This window comes from Pteropus medius, unplaced genomic scaffold (assembly GCF_902729225.1).
Source record: "Pteropus medius unplaced genomic scaffold, Ma_sr-lr_union100, whole genome shotgun sequence".
In the NCBI taxonomy this organism is placed as follows: domain Eukaryota; kingdom Metazoa; phylum Chordata; class Mammalia; order Chiroptera; family Pteropodidae; genus Pteropus; species Pteropus medius.
Genome location: NW_024344378.1, coordinates 46,629,556 through 46,646,731, shown reverse-complemented (window position 1 = coordinate 46,646,731; position 17,176 = coordinate 46,629,556). Strand labels below are relative to the sequence as shown.

The window sequence follows — 17,176 nt, the reverse complement described above, 5'->3', positions numbered from 1 at the left end:
GATCGAGAGAAATAAGTTCTTAGTATAATTATCAGCTACATCCTTTATAACACAATTCTTGGATCCTTAATTCTGCTACACTGAGAAATTTTACTCAGCCACTCTCTATAAATTTGCAAGAGATCACCAGATAAATAATTATGGTAAAATAGAATAAATCTTAGATTAGTTCTAAGAAGCCTTCAGGATTTATTTACTCAGCAAATATTTATTGAGTATCTATATGCCAGGCACTGTAATAGATTCTGCAAGTAAAGAGCAAAACCAGGCAGAATCTACATGTATTTGGAATTAGTAATTGAAGGAAGATATCTTACCTTAAATAACAAGTTATTGTGATAAATGCTACAAAGGAAGGATATATAGTATTATAAAAAACCTTAGAGCAGCTGCTTGCCCTACTTTCAGATGCATGGAGGTACCCTCTTCCGGATGTGCTTCCAGCTGCAAGCAGTTGCCAGCAGCTTACTGGAGGGCTGTGGGAAACCCAGGATGGTTCTGGGGGTACAGCTGCCATCACCCACTACCCTCTCAACCACTAAGGTGATTCCTATAGCAGCACCCAGCAGGTGCCCACCAAAGTCACTGTGATCCTGTTAGGTATCAAAGGTACCACAAGCTTGGTTGCTTTTGTGAAGAACATTTTATTTCATTATATCAAAGAAAATGTTAAGAGAATATGCAAACAAAGTTACTTCTTCCCTCTTGGAAAGAAGTGCCAGCAAGACCTCAATATTTTGAGGAACTAGGCTGAAGAGGATTCCCACTGGGTTGGGGTGTTCTGATCCCTGTAGCATCTGGCAATGGGTTGGATGGCCTGTAATAGACGATCTGGGCTGTGGTAGACAATGTGTTTTGGCAGATGTCTCTAGACTGAAAGACCATGGGACTGAAATAATGTCAAGGCTACACGTGGCGGGCAGCATTCACAGTTGGGTACATGAAAGCAACATTTTTTAAACATGTAGTTCCAGCAATTAGGAAATACAGAGGCTGGGACAAAGGTGTATATCTATTCTTCAGGGAGTGTAGAGGCACAGAAATTATTACTTGGATATTCTCCAGAAGAAGATGTTCTTGAGCTTGATAGTAACTTTGATACCAAGATTGGGCACCAAGTAGAGAGTGAGAGTTACTGAAAGATTACAAAGGCATTGGGTGCTCAGTCAACAACATCCTATTTCTCACAGACATTACTCTAGAGGTTAGTGTGGCTGAGGAAGCAGACATGCATGTGGTTGTGGTGGTAAGACATGGCGGTGTGGAACTAACCGATGATAAAAACACTATAGCCTCATGAAATCCTTCAGCAGATAGTACTTGCCTTCCTCAGCCTAGAAAAGGATTTCTAAGGGAGAATATTGTTCCTCATAGTTGGCCCTGTAGTCTAGTTTTAATTTATTTTACCTTAAAAGTAATTTACTTTAAAAACACATATATACACATATATGTATGAAGATATTGTGTTCTCAAATTACCTTCCACAGGTACATGAGTGAAAAAAATCTCAGTTCAGTGAAATGAAAACTTATTTTAAAATTTGTAATATGTAACAATTATTTGAAACCACAGCACTAATTCTCATTGAGGGCAAAGTGTAGTCAATAGAAGAAATGACTCAAATACAGATCAAATGTGTAATGTTATCAGGTCATGCACTAAAATGGCAAGCTAGTTTTGAGAAGTTATTCTGAACCCTTGCTGTTTTTAAAAACTAATGTTTCTAAGGCATATTCCTAATAATTAATTGCCCTTCTTTAATTGTGAAGAAGATTACAACAGCTGCATTTTATAATATTTGCCCACCTATACACAAAAGACACATATTTGCTTGTGATCCAAAAGAGGACAGAGTTAGAAGAAAAATTTACTTCAGTCTTGAACCATCGAGTGTCTGTTACTTAAGAAGAAATTTGCAGATCATGGCAGCACCCACAGCAAACGATTGTCCTACTCTATTGAAAAAGGTGTAGTGATGTAACAGCTAAAAAAGAGATATGATTCTTAATGTTTCACAAAACAGTCCTAATCTGTCAATTATTATCTTTACAGATTTTATAATTGCCTTTCTGACAACTTCTTAGCACAGTCTGAGAAAATATATTGTTACTATTTTAAAGATGATTTTTTTGAAATCAGTTCATGAAGATCCTAATATATTTTCCTCTGAAATGGATTTGAGAGATGTACATTTCATAACAATATTATTTATCCTGGTTCAGTCTAATAGCTGTCATGTCAGTTTCACATTATGCTTAGTAAAAACTTCCTCCTCCTCCTTCCTTCAAGAAGAAAAAAATTAGGAAGCTTTGACATAATCTGACGTGGAGAAGAGTCAAGGAAGACTTCTCTGAAAAAGAAATGACTAAAGTGATAATCTAAAACCTTAACTTTGCAAAATGTAAAAGAATATTCTGGACAAAGAGAAGAGCATGTGCACTAGCCTTAGGGCTAGAGAAAACGTGTTCTAGAATTGTTGCTGGGGCACTGGGAGAGAGGCTATAAGGGAGACAGACCAGCCCGAGAGACTGAAGGGAGTACCTGGAGAATGAGCGAGAGGAGTCTCAAGAAAGATGAACATTATGAAGTATTACTAAAAGAGCAGATACAATGAGAATTAGAAAGTCTTGTTTGACTTGGTAGCATGGTAGGGTTATGGGTGATATTAGCAATAAAAGTTTTGATGGAGTGATAGGAGACTAAAGCTATGTTGGAATGAATTGAGTAATGAGGAGTTTGAAAAAGCTGACTTGAACAGGGAGGAGAAAGGTTGGTAGCTGGAGGGAAATAGAGAGTTCGGGAAAGAATTTTAAATTTTTATTTAATGAGAGAGACTTAAGTCTAGTTAAAAACTGTGGGAGGATATATTCAGAAGGGAAGTTGGTTACATAATAAAAGGGCTAATCATTTTAGCCCTTTTGGTTCTTAAAATGTCAGGAGATAATAAAATCTAAGGCAGAGGATTGGCCTTAGATAATGGAGAGAAATCTCCTCTTGGAACTGGAATGAAGAATCTAGAATAAACGAAAAGGAATGGATAGATGCAAATGTAGGTAGATCAGATGGTTTCTCCAATAGGGTTTAGTGACAGGTACAGATTGTGGAAAAAAATTCATTCTGGATGGATTGTGTTTTTACCAGACAGTTGAATTGAGACTTTTAGCAAGCATGTTGAAATGATGGATCATGAAATCAAAACTTGATGAGAGGAGAGGTGAAGAAAGGAAAAGGCTGATAGACTGAGAGAAAAAGCATATGTAAAGGAGATAGGTGAATTTTGGGGTACCTTTTTATATTGAGCTATAGTTCTTTTATCATAAAATTCACTTTTGAAAGTGTGCAGTTAAATGGTTTTTAGTCTTTTTAGTTGTGCAACCATCACCATTATCTAATTCCAAAACATTTTTATCACTCCTTAAAAAGAAATCTATACCCATTCAGGGTCTTTCCTCATTCTCCCCTTTCTCTGGCACTGTTTCTATTTTATGTTTCGGTTTGCCCATTCTGGATATTTCATATAAATGGAATCATAATATGTGGCCTTTTGTATCTGGTTTATCTTACTTAACAATGTTTTTAAGGTTCATCCATATTGTGTCATGTATCAGTATGTCTTTTCATGGCACAATAATTCATAATCTGGATATATCACATTTTATATATCCATCAATTGAGGGACATTGGGATTATATTCACTTTGTGGCCATTATTAATAATGCTGCTATGAACATTTATGTACAAGTTTTTGTATATGTGTTTTAATTAATTTTGGGTATATACCTAGGACTGAAATTGCTGGGTCAGATGGTAACTCTAGGTTTAACAACTTGAGGAACTGCCCGACTGTTTTACAAAGTGGCTGCACCATTTACATTTCTACCAGCAGTATGTGAAGGTTCTAGTTTCTTTACATCCTCGCCAACACTTGTCATTGTCCATCTTTTTGATTATAGCTATTCTACTGGGCGTGTGTGGGTACCTTTTAAAAACTAATTTATTGAAGTAATACATGAATTTTTTTTGTATTAGCATTATATAAAACCAGGGTAAATTTTAGCATTATATAAATCAGGCTAAAACCCCTATGACTCCCACCCCAGTCAATTCCTATACCTTACCAAGAGGATCAGTTGTTTTCAGTTTGGTTTGTTTCCAGAATTTAAAAAAATTCTCAATATAGACAGCCCTATATAGTCTTCTTACATTAATCTATTTTCATAGAAACTCTATAATAAATTAGTTTTTTCCTTTTTAACCTCCAACTGTGGAATATAACACCTTTTAAAATCACAGCATTCATTAGTAAAATTCATATATAAGCAAATCAACTAAATGCCTATAGGTAAGGCTTATTGTCCTATATAATGGCTTTCTATATGACTCCTCTTGGTGTTCATGTGTTGAAACATTATCAGTAAAACTAATATTTTCTTCTTGTTTTTAGTGCCTGGCTCTCTGGCTATGAAAACCCCGTGGTGTCTCGAATTAACATGAGAATACAAGATCTGACAGGACTAGATGTTTCCACAGCAGAGGAGTTACAGGTGGGTAACCACATTATCCTGAAGTTATCTTTACACTTCTTCAAAAGATGCTTCAGATTAGATTTCCTGACACTGTATAGGCAGTACTCAATTTTCATGATAGTTTGGGACTGTAAAAGTGAATAATTAAGCTGAAATCTGCAAAGTGATCTTAATAAATCAATGGGAAAGTTATGATTGCTCTGTGACCTTTATCAAAACATTAAAAACTCTTTTGATATAAATTTACAGGGAAATGAAAACTATGTAACATTAACATTAAGTACACTGTAATTTTTTTATTCCTAGGCCTGACCAGTGTAGTTTTGTTTTGTTTTATTTTTTGATAGTTTATTTTTTCTCTTTTCTATTGAGATATAATTCACATACCGTAAAATTTACCCAGGTTTTATTATATTCAGATGGTTTTGCAACCATCAATGCTATCTAATTCCAGAACACTTTCATTACTTCAAAAAGAAACCCCATATGCTTTAAGTACAGGCACACCTCAAAGATACTGTGGGTTTGGTTCCAGACCATAGCAAGAAAGCGAATATCACAATAAAGTGAGTCACGTGAATTTTTTGGTTTCCCAGTGCCCTAAGTTATGTTTACACTCTTCTGTAGTCTATTAAGTGTGCAATAGCACTATATCTAAAAATGTACATTCCTTAATTTATAAACACTGTATTGCTAAAAAAAAAAAAAAAAAATGCTAACCTATTTTATCCTCCAGCAAGCTGTAATCTTTTTGCTGGTGGAGGAGAGGGTCTTGCCTCAGTGTTGATGGCTGCTGACTGAGCAGGGTGGTGGTTGCTGAAAGGCTGGGGCAGCATTTTCTTAAAGACAGTAATAAAGTTTGCCGCATCGACCGAATCTTCCTTTCATGAATGATTTCTCTGTAGCGTGCAATGCTTTTTGATAGCATTGGCCCCCAGTAGAACTTCTTTAATTATTAGTTTCCTCTCAAACCCTGTCACTGCTTTATCAACTAAGTTTATGTAATATTCTAAACTGTTTGTTGTTATTTCAACAATCTTCACAGTGTCTTCCCACAAGTAGATTCCATCTCAAGAAACCACTTTTTTCGCCATCCATAAGAAGCAGCCCCTCATGTTAAAATTTTATCATGAGATTGCAGCAATTCAGTAACATCTTTAGGCTCCATTTCCAATTCTAGTTCTCTTGCTGTTTCCACCCCATCTGCAGTTTCTTCTTCCACTGAAGCCTTGAACCCTCAAAATCATTTGAGAGATGGAATCAGCTTCTTCCAAATTCTTGTTAATGTTGCTATTTTGACCTCTTCCCATGAACCACGAATATTCTTAATGGCATCTAGAAAACATATTTTTCATAAGGGTTTCAATTTACTTTGCCCAGATTCATCAGAGGAATCACTACCTATGGCAGATATAGCCTTATGAAATGTATTTCTTAAAAAGACTTGAAAGTCAGAATTACTCCTTGATCCATAGGCTGCAGAATAGATGTTGTGTTAGCAGGAATGAAAACCTCATTGTATAGCTCCAGTCAGAGAGCTCTTGGGTGACCAGGTACATTGTCAATGAGCAGTCATATTTTGAAAGAAATCTTTTTTTCTGAGCAGTAGACTCAACAGGGGTTAAAACAGGGGTCTCTAACCCTTGGGCTGCAGACAGGTACTGGTCTGTGGCCTGTTAGCAACCGGGCTGCACAGCAGGAGGTGAACGGCAGGCAAACGAGTAAAGCTTCATCTGTGTTCGCAGCCGCTCCCCAGCACTAGCATCACTGCTTCAGCCCCACCTCAGATCATCAAGCATTAGATTCTCATAGGAGCACTGGTTCCTGGTGCCAAAAAGGTTGGGGACTGCTGGCAAAAATATTCGGTAAACCATGTTGTGAACAGATATGCTGTTGTTCCATTTATAGAGCACAGGCAGAGTAGATTTAGCATAATTCTTAAGGGCCCTAGGGTTTTCGGAATGGTAAATTAGCATTGACTTCAACTTAAAATTACCAGCTGCATTAGTCCCTAAAAAGAGAGTCACCCTATCCTTTGAAGCTCTGAATCCAGGCATTGACTTCTAACTATGAAAGTCCTAGATGGCATCTTCTTCCAATATAAGGTTGTTTAGTCTACACTGCAAATCTTGTTTAGTGTAGCCACCAACCTTAACCTTCATTAATTATTTTAGCTAGATCTTCTGGATCACTTGCTGCAGCTTCCATATCAGGACTTGCTGCTTTACCTTGTACCTTTATGTTATGGAGACAGCTTCTTTCCTTAAACCTTATGAAACAACCTCTGCTAGCATCAGTTTTTTCTTCTGTAGCTTTTTCACCTCTTTCAGCCTTCATAGAATTGGAGAGTTGGGGCCTTGCTCTGGAGTAGGCTTTGGCTTAATTCAGACAGCATTTTGAGCTTTGGAAGATATGTCTCGATTTAAATTCCAAAGGAAAGTGTTTAGTGAGAATTAATATAAATCTCAAAATTCTAGTTCTAGAAATTTTTAATTCTAATATTCTAGTTCAAATTTTAGTTTAAATTACATGTTAGGGAAAAACATTTCCCCCAAACATTTGCTAAAGAAAAGCATATTAATAGAAGTTCTAAAATAGCACATAGTAGCCATCCTTAGTTTTTCATCTTTGGTTCCTCAAGAACTCTCATTAATTTAAAATGCTCTTCTTCTCATTTCTGTAGAAGTACCTAATCATGATATATGAGGCCATAATGGGGATTATAGATTTTTTTTTAATAGTAATTTCGATAGTTCTTTCATTCATGCTTTGTTTCTCTTCTTCAGGTAGCAAATTATGGAGTTGGAGGACAGTATGAACCCCATTTTGATTTTGCACGGGTAAGTAAAAAAAGAGAATGTAGGAGTCTCACTGAAACTTAGGCATGACATGTTAATTCTCTTCTTTAGTATGGTGAAGCCTTTTTAGCAGGAAAAAAAAAAACACTAGCTATACAGTAAAAGAATTTAGGATATTTTTAAATGCATTGCCTCTTACCATTCTGGGTGGAGTGTGGTATGTATGGGAAGCTTCTTCTGGGACTTAGAAAGCACAGGCCTGCGCTTGCATGAATCTTGGATTTAAATTTTACTACACTGGAAAAGTAGAAATTAATTTAAAATTGTTCAACTTAGTGGTGCTCCTTGGTGCCTGGCAGAAACAAACTCATATCTCCCAGAGAGGCATCCTTATTCTAGCACCTTGGGAATTTTAAAGATTAAGTTCTGCTAAATATGAACTCATGTAAAAAAAATTACTAACTGGTAATAAAACACCATTGGTGAGACTGAAGCAACCATCAGATTTAGACACCTCTAGGGTGTTAGATACTTGAATTATCAGATACAGAATATAAAAATAACTATGTAACATTTAAAAAACAAAAGATAGGATAAAAATAACCTCTCAAATAACTTATTTGACAAATAAACAAGTTTTAGAAAAAAGTAATTGTTGAAATTTAAAATTTAGTGGATAAATTAAAACAGATTAGAGACCACTGAGGTGAATTCGTGAATTGGCCAAGAAATTGAAGAAATTACAAGGACACGTTTTGAGAGACAGGAAAATAAAAAATATAAAATAGATATAAAGAGGCCAGGAATAAATATCAAAGCAGTTTGCTGAAAAGCTGTCGCTGCCCAAGTACTCTTGCTTAAGATTAATAAGTATTGAACGTTTTTTCCTTCTTTAACCCACTGAACTACAAAGTATGGCATTACCAAATCTTAATTTAAGCTTTATCATAATTCCATGAATTCTAAAGAATGTGCCAGGTATTTTAATAAATTTCTTGGTCTGTTTCCATTTTTAAATAAGAGTATGTTCTTTTAAAAGAAAGTGCGGTTTATATATTATGTTACAGCCCTTGACTGGCTTAATCTGAGAATCCTAGACTTTTTTCTATGTAGGCTGGCAAGAAATATATTATTAGTCTCTTTTCCTCCTGTTTTCAATTATTGAAAAATGTCTGAAGGTCTTGGGTGATGTGAAAGACTACAGTTCAAGCCCTGACATTAGTATAACTATTTATTTTTATTTTTATTTTGAATTATAGATTCCTTCGAAGTTGCAAAGAAATGTATAGGGAATTCCCATGCATGCACTCTTCATTCAGCCAACTCAAGTGTTAACATCTTGCATAAATATAGTACACTGTCAGAACCAGGAAATTGGCATTGGCATAAGCCACAGAGCTTATTCATATTTCACTAGTTATATTTGCAGGTGTGTGTGTAGTTTTATTACATGTGTAGCTTTTGTAACTACCACTACAATCAAAATGTATAACCACACCATCACCACAAGACTCCCTTGCAGTACTATAGCTGCTGCACACACCCTTCTTCTTCTCATTCTTAACTGCTGGTAACCACTAATCTGTTCTTCACTATAATTGTTACTTCACAATATTATGTATAGTATGTATCCTTTTTAGAATGTCTCTTTTCACTCAGCATAATTCCCTTGAGGTTCATCTGAGTCTTGCAGAAAATATCGATAGTGTTTTCCTTTTTATTGCTGCTGTATTCCATAGTATGAATGTATCAGTTTTTTTGGTCATTCATCCTCTGATGGACATTAAGTTTCCGGTTTGGGGCTATTACAAGTAATGATGTGTGTAAATTTCTGTTTGAAAAAAACATTTTCATTTTTCTCTGAAAAATGCCGAGACTATATTATATTTTAATTTAGATTTAAATAGCCAGATGTGAATTCTCCAGCCAGATTAAAGTACTGACTGTCCAAAAGAAAGTCATAGTAGCAGTAAACATTTGAATGGATCATGAGTTCAAAGAAAATCTCAAGGTAAATTTTTTACCCACAGAGGTTAGACTTTACAAATGTAGCTAAGAGGCTCTCATGTCTTGTTTTCTTTAGAAGCAAAACTATAGGTATTAATTTTTTAATCCGTGGGTAGTAGCTATTTGTTCTCCTGATTTTGGCAAATAAATCTGGGGTGTTTTCTTCCAGTGGTCTTATCAAAAGTATTCATTGTACCAGCTGAATAGCTGAATCAGCAACCAACAAGTATTTGAATGCCTGATGCATATAGTGTGCTGGAAAGAGTAAAGGACCCTTTTTGGATTGTTGTTGGCATACCCTTCAGCATATTACTGATTAGTTGCCACTGGAAATTTGAATTACTGGATTTTACGCCATTGATTTAGTTGTGTTTTATTCACAGAAAGACGAGCCAGATGCTTTCAAAGAGCTGGGGACAGGAAATAGAATTGCTACATGGCTATTTTATGTAAGTTACAGCTTAAATTTTTATTTCAAGTTGGGATTTGATCACATGGCTCATTTATTTTGATGTGTTCAGATGTTTGCTCTTATTTAACATCCCAGTTTAAAGTTTTCGCAACTTAGTAAAGAGAGTTAAGAATTTTTTTTTTCAATTTTAACTTTTTCAGATTGCAGCATTACAACCTGAACAAGAAAATTAAAATTACAGATAGTCTCACTACTTAATCATCATTTATATTTTGGAGTATGGACTGTTTAGTCATCGTAATATGTATATATAAGCATCTCTATGTTTACGTAAATGTATATATACACATTAATACTATTGAATTTTTATTGATATATATCACAAATTTTACAAATTGTTAAGCATATAACAATAAATTTTGACAAAATGAACACATCTGGTAAAATCTGCACCCAGATCAAGAAGTAGCCTGTTACAGCACTCTGGAAGCCCCATCAAGGGTAGCCATTCTCACATTGTTAAAGTTTCAAAATAGTGTAAGTTTGGCTGGGCTTTACTCATGGTTCTTGCTCTGGATCTCATGCATTTGCAGTCAGATGATGACGAGCACTGGGGTCATCTTAAAGGCTGACACTGAGCCTGCTGTTGGCCAGAATACCTACCTGTGACTTGGGCTTCCTCACACATGGTGACTAGATTGTAAGAGCAAGTCCCCCCGCCCCACCGAAAAAAAGAATAGGGGAGCAGAAATGTGTGGCATTTTTATTACCTATCCTCAGAAGTTAAATGGTGTTGCTTCTGCTGTATTTTATTAATTGAGGCAATTACAAAGGTCTGCCAAGTTTCAAGGGGAAGGGACATAGATCGTACCACTCAAGAATAATATCACTGTCATATAAAAAGAACACATAGGACAGGACATTTGGAATATATTATCTCCTGCAATGTTGTAACCTTTGTTAACTTAAAATGTTTTATATCTAGACTTAATTTTGCTTATTTCATTGCTCTTTCCACCTTCTACCCCCATTTGAGTTATATAAAATGGCATCTCTTTTTGGCTTTCTGCAACCTTCCCTATTTGATTTGTCTTTTACCCTATTTTCTCCATTCCTCTTTCCCTCCTTTGCTATTTCCATCCCTTTCACCACTCCATCTTATTTCCAAAAAGATGTAAGATACCATAAAAAAAAGACAATTTAAGGTATCATAAAAAAAGGATTTAGGATTTAAAAAGGATTTAAGATGTATATGAAATTTAAAATAAGAGCAGATTATCAGAAAGGGTAAACCAGGAGAGAAGTCGACACATTTCACAAAATTTGTGCTGTGAAGTCTTATATACTTTCTAGAGATGAACTTTTCATAGATTTATGCCAGTTTATATCCCACCATTAAGTGTGTTGTGTTTGTCAAACTTTTTCATCTCTACGTGTTTTCCTTATCAGATTGGCAGTTATTGTGGTTTTAATCTACATTTCTGTTTACAGAAATTGAGTATCCTTCAGATATTTAAGAGCCATTAAACATTTAGTTTTGGCCTTATCTTTTTCTTGTATTTCTTTGCTTTTGTGCATGTTGATACTATATTATTTGGTCTAATATCCATAAATATTAGATTAAATCTAATATTATTTGACTATTAGATTATATGATTATTATGTCTCCCCCCCCAATTACATAGCATTTTGATTAGATTAAGATTAATGTTCATTTCTCTCATTATTTAAATACTATTTCTAGGTGGGCCACATAGCACAACTTTTTAATTTCTCCAAAGTTAGTTTTTTCATTGCTTAAGAGTTAGGTCTTTGTTATTGATTGTATATGTTTCATGGTGAAATACCTTCTTTTAATCTTACCTAATGCTTTTTACCTTGGTTTAGATTGTCCGGATACTAAGATTAAACTCTTGGGTTTTTTTTTGGTACAGCATTTGCCTGGCAAATCTTATTTTTCTGTTTTCAGTGTTTTTAAGTCACTTATTTTAGATGTGACTCTTGAATATAAGCATATAGTTGGGTTTTGTTTTGGGATACAATCTTAGACTGTCTATACATTCTATTTAAGTTGCTTTTGAAAAAAATCTTCACTATATCTTTTTCCTTTGCCTTATTTTATGCATGTGCTTCTTTAGTTAATTTGGAAGGTTTGTATCTTTATTCTAGGTTACCTTTAAGACTATATGTAATCCTTTAATCTTCTGCTTTTCAGTTAATATGTGTTGATTTTCTACCATGAAAAATGACAAAACTGGTTTTAGTTTATTATTTTTGTTTATTTCCATTTTGTTTAAATTCATTTATGGAACACCTATCTCAGGAATACTTGAGATACTGTTTGAGTCACTAAAGCCTAGTAAAGAACAAAACATGAAAAATTCCTGTTCTCCACAGGGAACTGCTGTTTTCTGGTATAATCTGTTTGCTAGTGGAGATTATATTCTGTGCAATAAAATACGTATTTATACCCCTATAACTTGATGTCAGTTTTAAATCATCCTTTTTACCTCTGGCTATAAATGAAGTGCCTATTTCAAATTATATTCTCATCTTTCTTACTGACTTTATCATTCCTTTGCTTTTTATACATATTTTTTACCTAAGTTTGTAAACCTAAACAGCATCTTATTTTGTTTTTTTAAGAACTGAATAACATGCACTATGTAAGTAGAAGTCCAGATGTTCTCACCATCTAATATTCAGTATCGTAGCCTCCTCAAAGGGCATGTTTAACTTTATTCTACCAGTATTTTTGATAATACTCTCTCATCTCATAGATGAGTGATGTGTCTGCAGGAGGAGCCACTGTTTTTCCTGAAGTAGGAGCTAGTGTTTGGCCCAAAAAGGTAAACTTGGTTTGTTTGTTATTTTAATTTTGAGGGTTTCTATTTTTTTCCCTAAGGAAGAGATATACCTTTATTTCATGGTCTAATTAATAAATTATGTTTTTAAAGGTAGTATACTTAAGGACTATATTATCTCTAGGCAAAACTTTGGATATTTTTATGGCATAATTTACCATGAGTATCTACTAGAGGTAATGAACAACCAGGCATTACATTGTAAAGTATAAAAATGTCAAATCACTATATTGTACACCAACTATATACTTAAATAAAAATTTAAGAAAAAAATGAGTTCCATATGATGCTTGCCCTCCATCTTTCTATTATAAGATTTGTTAGCTTTGCTTTGGCAAATACCTTTTTTTGTCAAGCAACTTTGTGGTATTAACGTTTTCATGTGATCATGAAAATTTTGTAAATGATATAATCATTTCCGGAATTATATTAGAGGAAGACATAGTGCTCCCTTGGAGTACTTTTGCAGGAACAGAGGAAAATTTTATTACTACAAAAAATGATAACCTGTTATTTTATTGGGGAATAATTTTGTATTGTTCTCCACAGGGAACTGCTGTTTTCTGGTATAATCTGTTTGCTAGTGGAGAAGGAGATTATAGTACACGGCATGCAGCTTGTCCAGTACTAGTTGGAAACAAATGGGGTAAATATTTCCTATATTCTCTTTGTAATAATTTCAAAATATGAAACAAAAATCATAGTCTACATCTCAAAAGAAATTGAAAACAAAAGTCCTGACAGATTGGCTTGCCATGACTCTAACATTGAATGGGGTTCAACCACACAAGTTTCTGATCTTTATATAAATTTAGTTTCATCAGATCAGAATTTTGATGACGGATTTTTAACAGTATTTCCACTTGCTAGTCTGAGAAACATTAACTGACTCAGAGTCAAATGAGATGATATTGTCCCTTCAAGGAGTTCATAATTGTCTCTGACTGAGGCATCCTACTGGATAAATTATAGTGCGGTACATACAAATACAAAGATGTAAATAGAAGGTGGCAACTCCTTACATATGAGGAGGCTTCTTCAAAGCTTAATTTTTAAATTTGGTCTTAGAGTAGTTTTCCAGGCTTGTTAGGGACCAGATCTGGGACTGTTGTGAGGTGAGAAAGGCACTCACTGTCAGGGTCATGCAGGTACAGGATTTGCTACATTAAAAAAATAAAAAATAAAAATAGGTGAAGTTATTTTAATATATTTTTAACTCCAATATGTCCATTTCAGTATGTCACTAGCCACATTTCAAGTGTCTAGTGGCTACTACATCATTGGACATAGTAGTAACATCTGATCATCAGGATTTTAAAAATCTTCCCTGCTAATTATAATATTTGAGAATCACTGGACTAGAATGAAGAGAGGTTAGTGGAGGACAGATCTGTTTGGAAAGGTGTTTTCCATTGTTTACACAATGATGAAAGCCTGGACTAAGGCAGCAGCAAATGGGTTATAGAGCAAAGAATGATTCAAGAGCTGTAAAGAAAATTGACAAGGTTTGATGAATAAAAGATTGGATACAGGAGTTGAGAAAGGTAAAAGGGTAGTTAATTATCATGGATCCTAGTTCAGATACTTTGTACATGTTGATGCCGTTAATGGGGCTCTATGATGTAGGAGAATAGAAAATTCTTTTTGGGTTACCTTAAAAAACAGTGTCTTGGAACCAAGGAAACTTAATGAACACATAATAATAATGACTGATCTAGAGTTGCTCCTTCAGAGTGAAGATTGTGTTCATTTAAAAAATGTCTTTGTATTAGAAGTTGTATTTTGTAAACAGGTAAAAAACAATATTCTGTTCTGTCTGTACCTACATTTTAATTTCATTTTTCAAATCTTATATTCAACATTAAAAACATAAGGAAATGCATGTACACAGACTTTCAAATGTACATATGTACATATATAAAACCTTCTGTTTCCAGCATTTAGTGAAGTTTGTAAAAGACTGCCTAAGTAGCATCTACCTTTATCTAGTTTTGGTCTTAAACTTTTAGCCCATGTACAGACTTTGTTACAGACCCGGTTCTTATAAGTTAATTAAATACTAATTAGATAGTGGCGGGAATTAATATATTTTGTTCTCTCACAGTATCCAATAAATGGCTCCATGAACGTGGACAAGAATTTCGAAGACCATGCACCTTGTCAGAATTGGAATGACAAATAGGCTTCTTTTCCTCTTCTGTTATATTCTAATGTGTTTGATACACACATTTCCCAATCTTAACTTTCAAGAGTTTACAATTGACTAACACTCCAGGATTGATTGAGTTATGCACCTCATCCCATGTTTCATCTGTGGACAATCACTAACTTTGTGGGGGATTTTTTTCTTTTAAAAGTAACACTAAATCACCACATTGTACATATAAAACCTTAATTTCATTTGGAAACAGAGGACAAAATGAGGCAGAGTTAAAAATGAGGAATTTTTACATTTGTTATATTTTAAAAAACTTTTTTTGGTTAGATAAAGATTACTCTGTAAGTATCTGATTATAGTACTTCACTACATCTCACTTGGTGGTCAGTAGGCGGGAATGGGCCATGTGATTAAGGAAGAGATGTATGTACCTAGGTAGTCTCTTTTTCTGGATCTGCCTGAAGACTAAGAATAAACTAGGCATTTAATCTGAGTTCCATACAATGTTTGCCCCTCCATATGCTTTCTACATTGATTTTTTTTCTCCCAAGTCCTTTTTAAAGAAAGTATCCTATATTTTACCAATCCCCTTTTTCTCTGAGCTTCTTTGTGGTGAAGTAAATCTGTTTGAGGCAAAAAATACTTTGATTTAAAAAAAAAAAATTTGTTAACAGAAAGTCCTACATAACAACACTTGGCCTTCTTAACTAAAATGATCATTGCTTAGTCCGTTTGTTCATCCTTTTTCTTAAATGACTAATGATTTTGTCCATAAAATTTGCTGTTTTTCTTAGTGCTAATACCTTGCCTCTTATTTCTGCCACACTGGGGTGGTGATACTGGCATTCTGATTAAATAAATATCGTGCCTTAGGTGACTGGAAATTTAAAAAATACAAGTCCTTTCAATGATGAGGGAATTTTTTTAAAGGAATTTTTTTCCTAAAAAGCCAAAATGTTTGTTTTTTTCAATTCTGAAATGTATTGTGACAACAATGACCTATTTATGATCTTAAATCTTTTTTTAAAAATGTTTCTGTTTTCTGTGTGGTATTTTTCATATTTGAATGTGAATGCATGCTATCGCAAGAACAGGTTATTTCTATTCTTTAGTATACAGGAGTTAGGTTTATCCTCTTGATTTTTGTTCACTTGAGGTCTCATTGTTATGGAAGAAAAATTCAAGTTCTCTGAACTTTCAACTGTGTAATCAAAATGTTTCCTTCAAAGGGAACTCTACAACTTTACTATTACAATAATGTACTTAAGACTTTCTCTTATTCAAAAATATGGTGTGGTAGTATAAAGCTGTGAGCCTAATGAAGTAAGTTAAGGACCCATTAGACCAACGTTTTACATTTCTTAAAGGTGAGTCCTACTTCATACAAGGGCTCTTTATCCTTCGTGCAGTATTTAAGGAAGAATTTGATTAGTTCTCTGGGAGAGAAGGTATTACTTTTACCAATCAAAAAAAAAAAATCAACTGTTAAGTTCCTTTTCCCAACTACCTTTTGTTCCACAACTATTTTAGTACATGTTGAGAATTAAGTTCAGTAGTTTACTCAAATTTTCGTGATCATAGATGATCAAAAAAATTTTGGGGGGGAAGAAGCAACATAAATTCAAAATATAGAAATAAAATGGGGGTTCAAAGGATGGAAACTAACCATTATTGCCATATGTGTTTTAGCAAGTAGAATAAAAATACCTATTTCAGAAGGAAATGGTGCATTCCACAATCGTACAAATTTCCTTATTATATTCAACTCCAAACACCATATGGGATTGGTAAACTCTTTTCAGTGTTAGATCTTACATAATTTGCTTAAGTTTTATAATTATCAACTATTTTTCTTTCTAAATGAAATGGGAAAAAAAAATTCCAGTATAAAGCTTTGGGCCCAGTGGTCATTGCAATCTTTTTAATTTTTATTATGGTGAACTTTAAAATAAATGAGGGCTATCGTGGAAAATCTGGTTTCCTCATGAACCCTAAGTGCCTAGCCTTCAAGATGGGAGGTCACATCATTCATTAACTTTAAGCACAGAGTTATGACCAGTATCACCAACATGGAGTTAACTGAAGTATCCACCAGAACACTCAAACAGCAGGGTAAGTAAATTTGTAACTATGTAATAACCTAGTAAGATTATTAAAAAAAAATGACTAGGATTCTTTGGAAAGCTAAATGTTAAATGCAGTGATGAAAGAAGCAGTCATCTACTTTGTGAAAAAAATATAACTGGTTATTACAGTGTAAGAGGATTAAAAATTGTAAGCAGTAAAAACACATACATAAACTAATATATGTGTATGTCGTGTGTATGTGTATATGTATTATAATGATCCTATTGCTGCTGAGAAGAATCTATTTTACATAGCCATGTGTTGACTAGTTATATATAAATTCT

At 34.2% G+C, this 17,176-nt stretch overlaps 1 protein-coding gene across 2 annotated transcripts in view; it reads left to right on the top strand.

The window, feature by feature from the left end:
• The window catches only part of P4HA1 (prolyl 4-hydroxylase subunit alpha 1), a 67,951-nt gene extending 51,677 nt beyond the window's left edge, over nt 1–16,274 (top strand). For both annotated transcript variants that reach the window (XM_039872092.1, XM_039872093.1), the window contains exons 10-15: nt 4,445–4,544; nt 7,313–7,366; nt 9,715–9,780; nt 12,524–12,592; nt 13,157–13,253; nt 14,712–16,274. In XM_039872092.1, the coding sequence (XP_039728026.1) occupies nt 4,445–4,544; nt 7,313–7,366; nt 9,715–9,780; nt 12,524–12,592; nt 13,157–13,253; nt 14,712–14,782 (457 nt within the window). In that variant the 3' untranslated portion in view covers nt 14,783–16,274. The remainder of the gene's footprint in view (nt 1–4,444; nt 4,545–7,312; nt 7,367–9,714; nt 9,781–12,523; nt 12,593–13,156; nt 13,254–14,711) is intronic.
• Nucleotides 16,275–17,176: the final 902 nt, after the last annotated feature.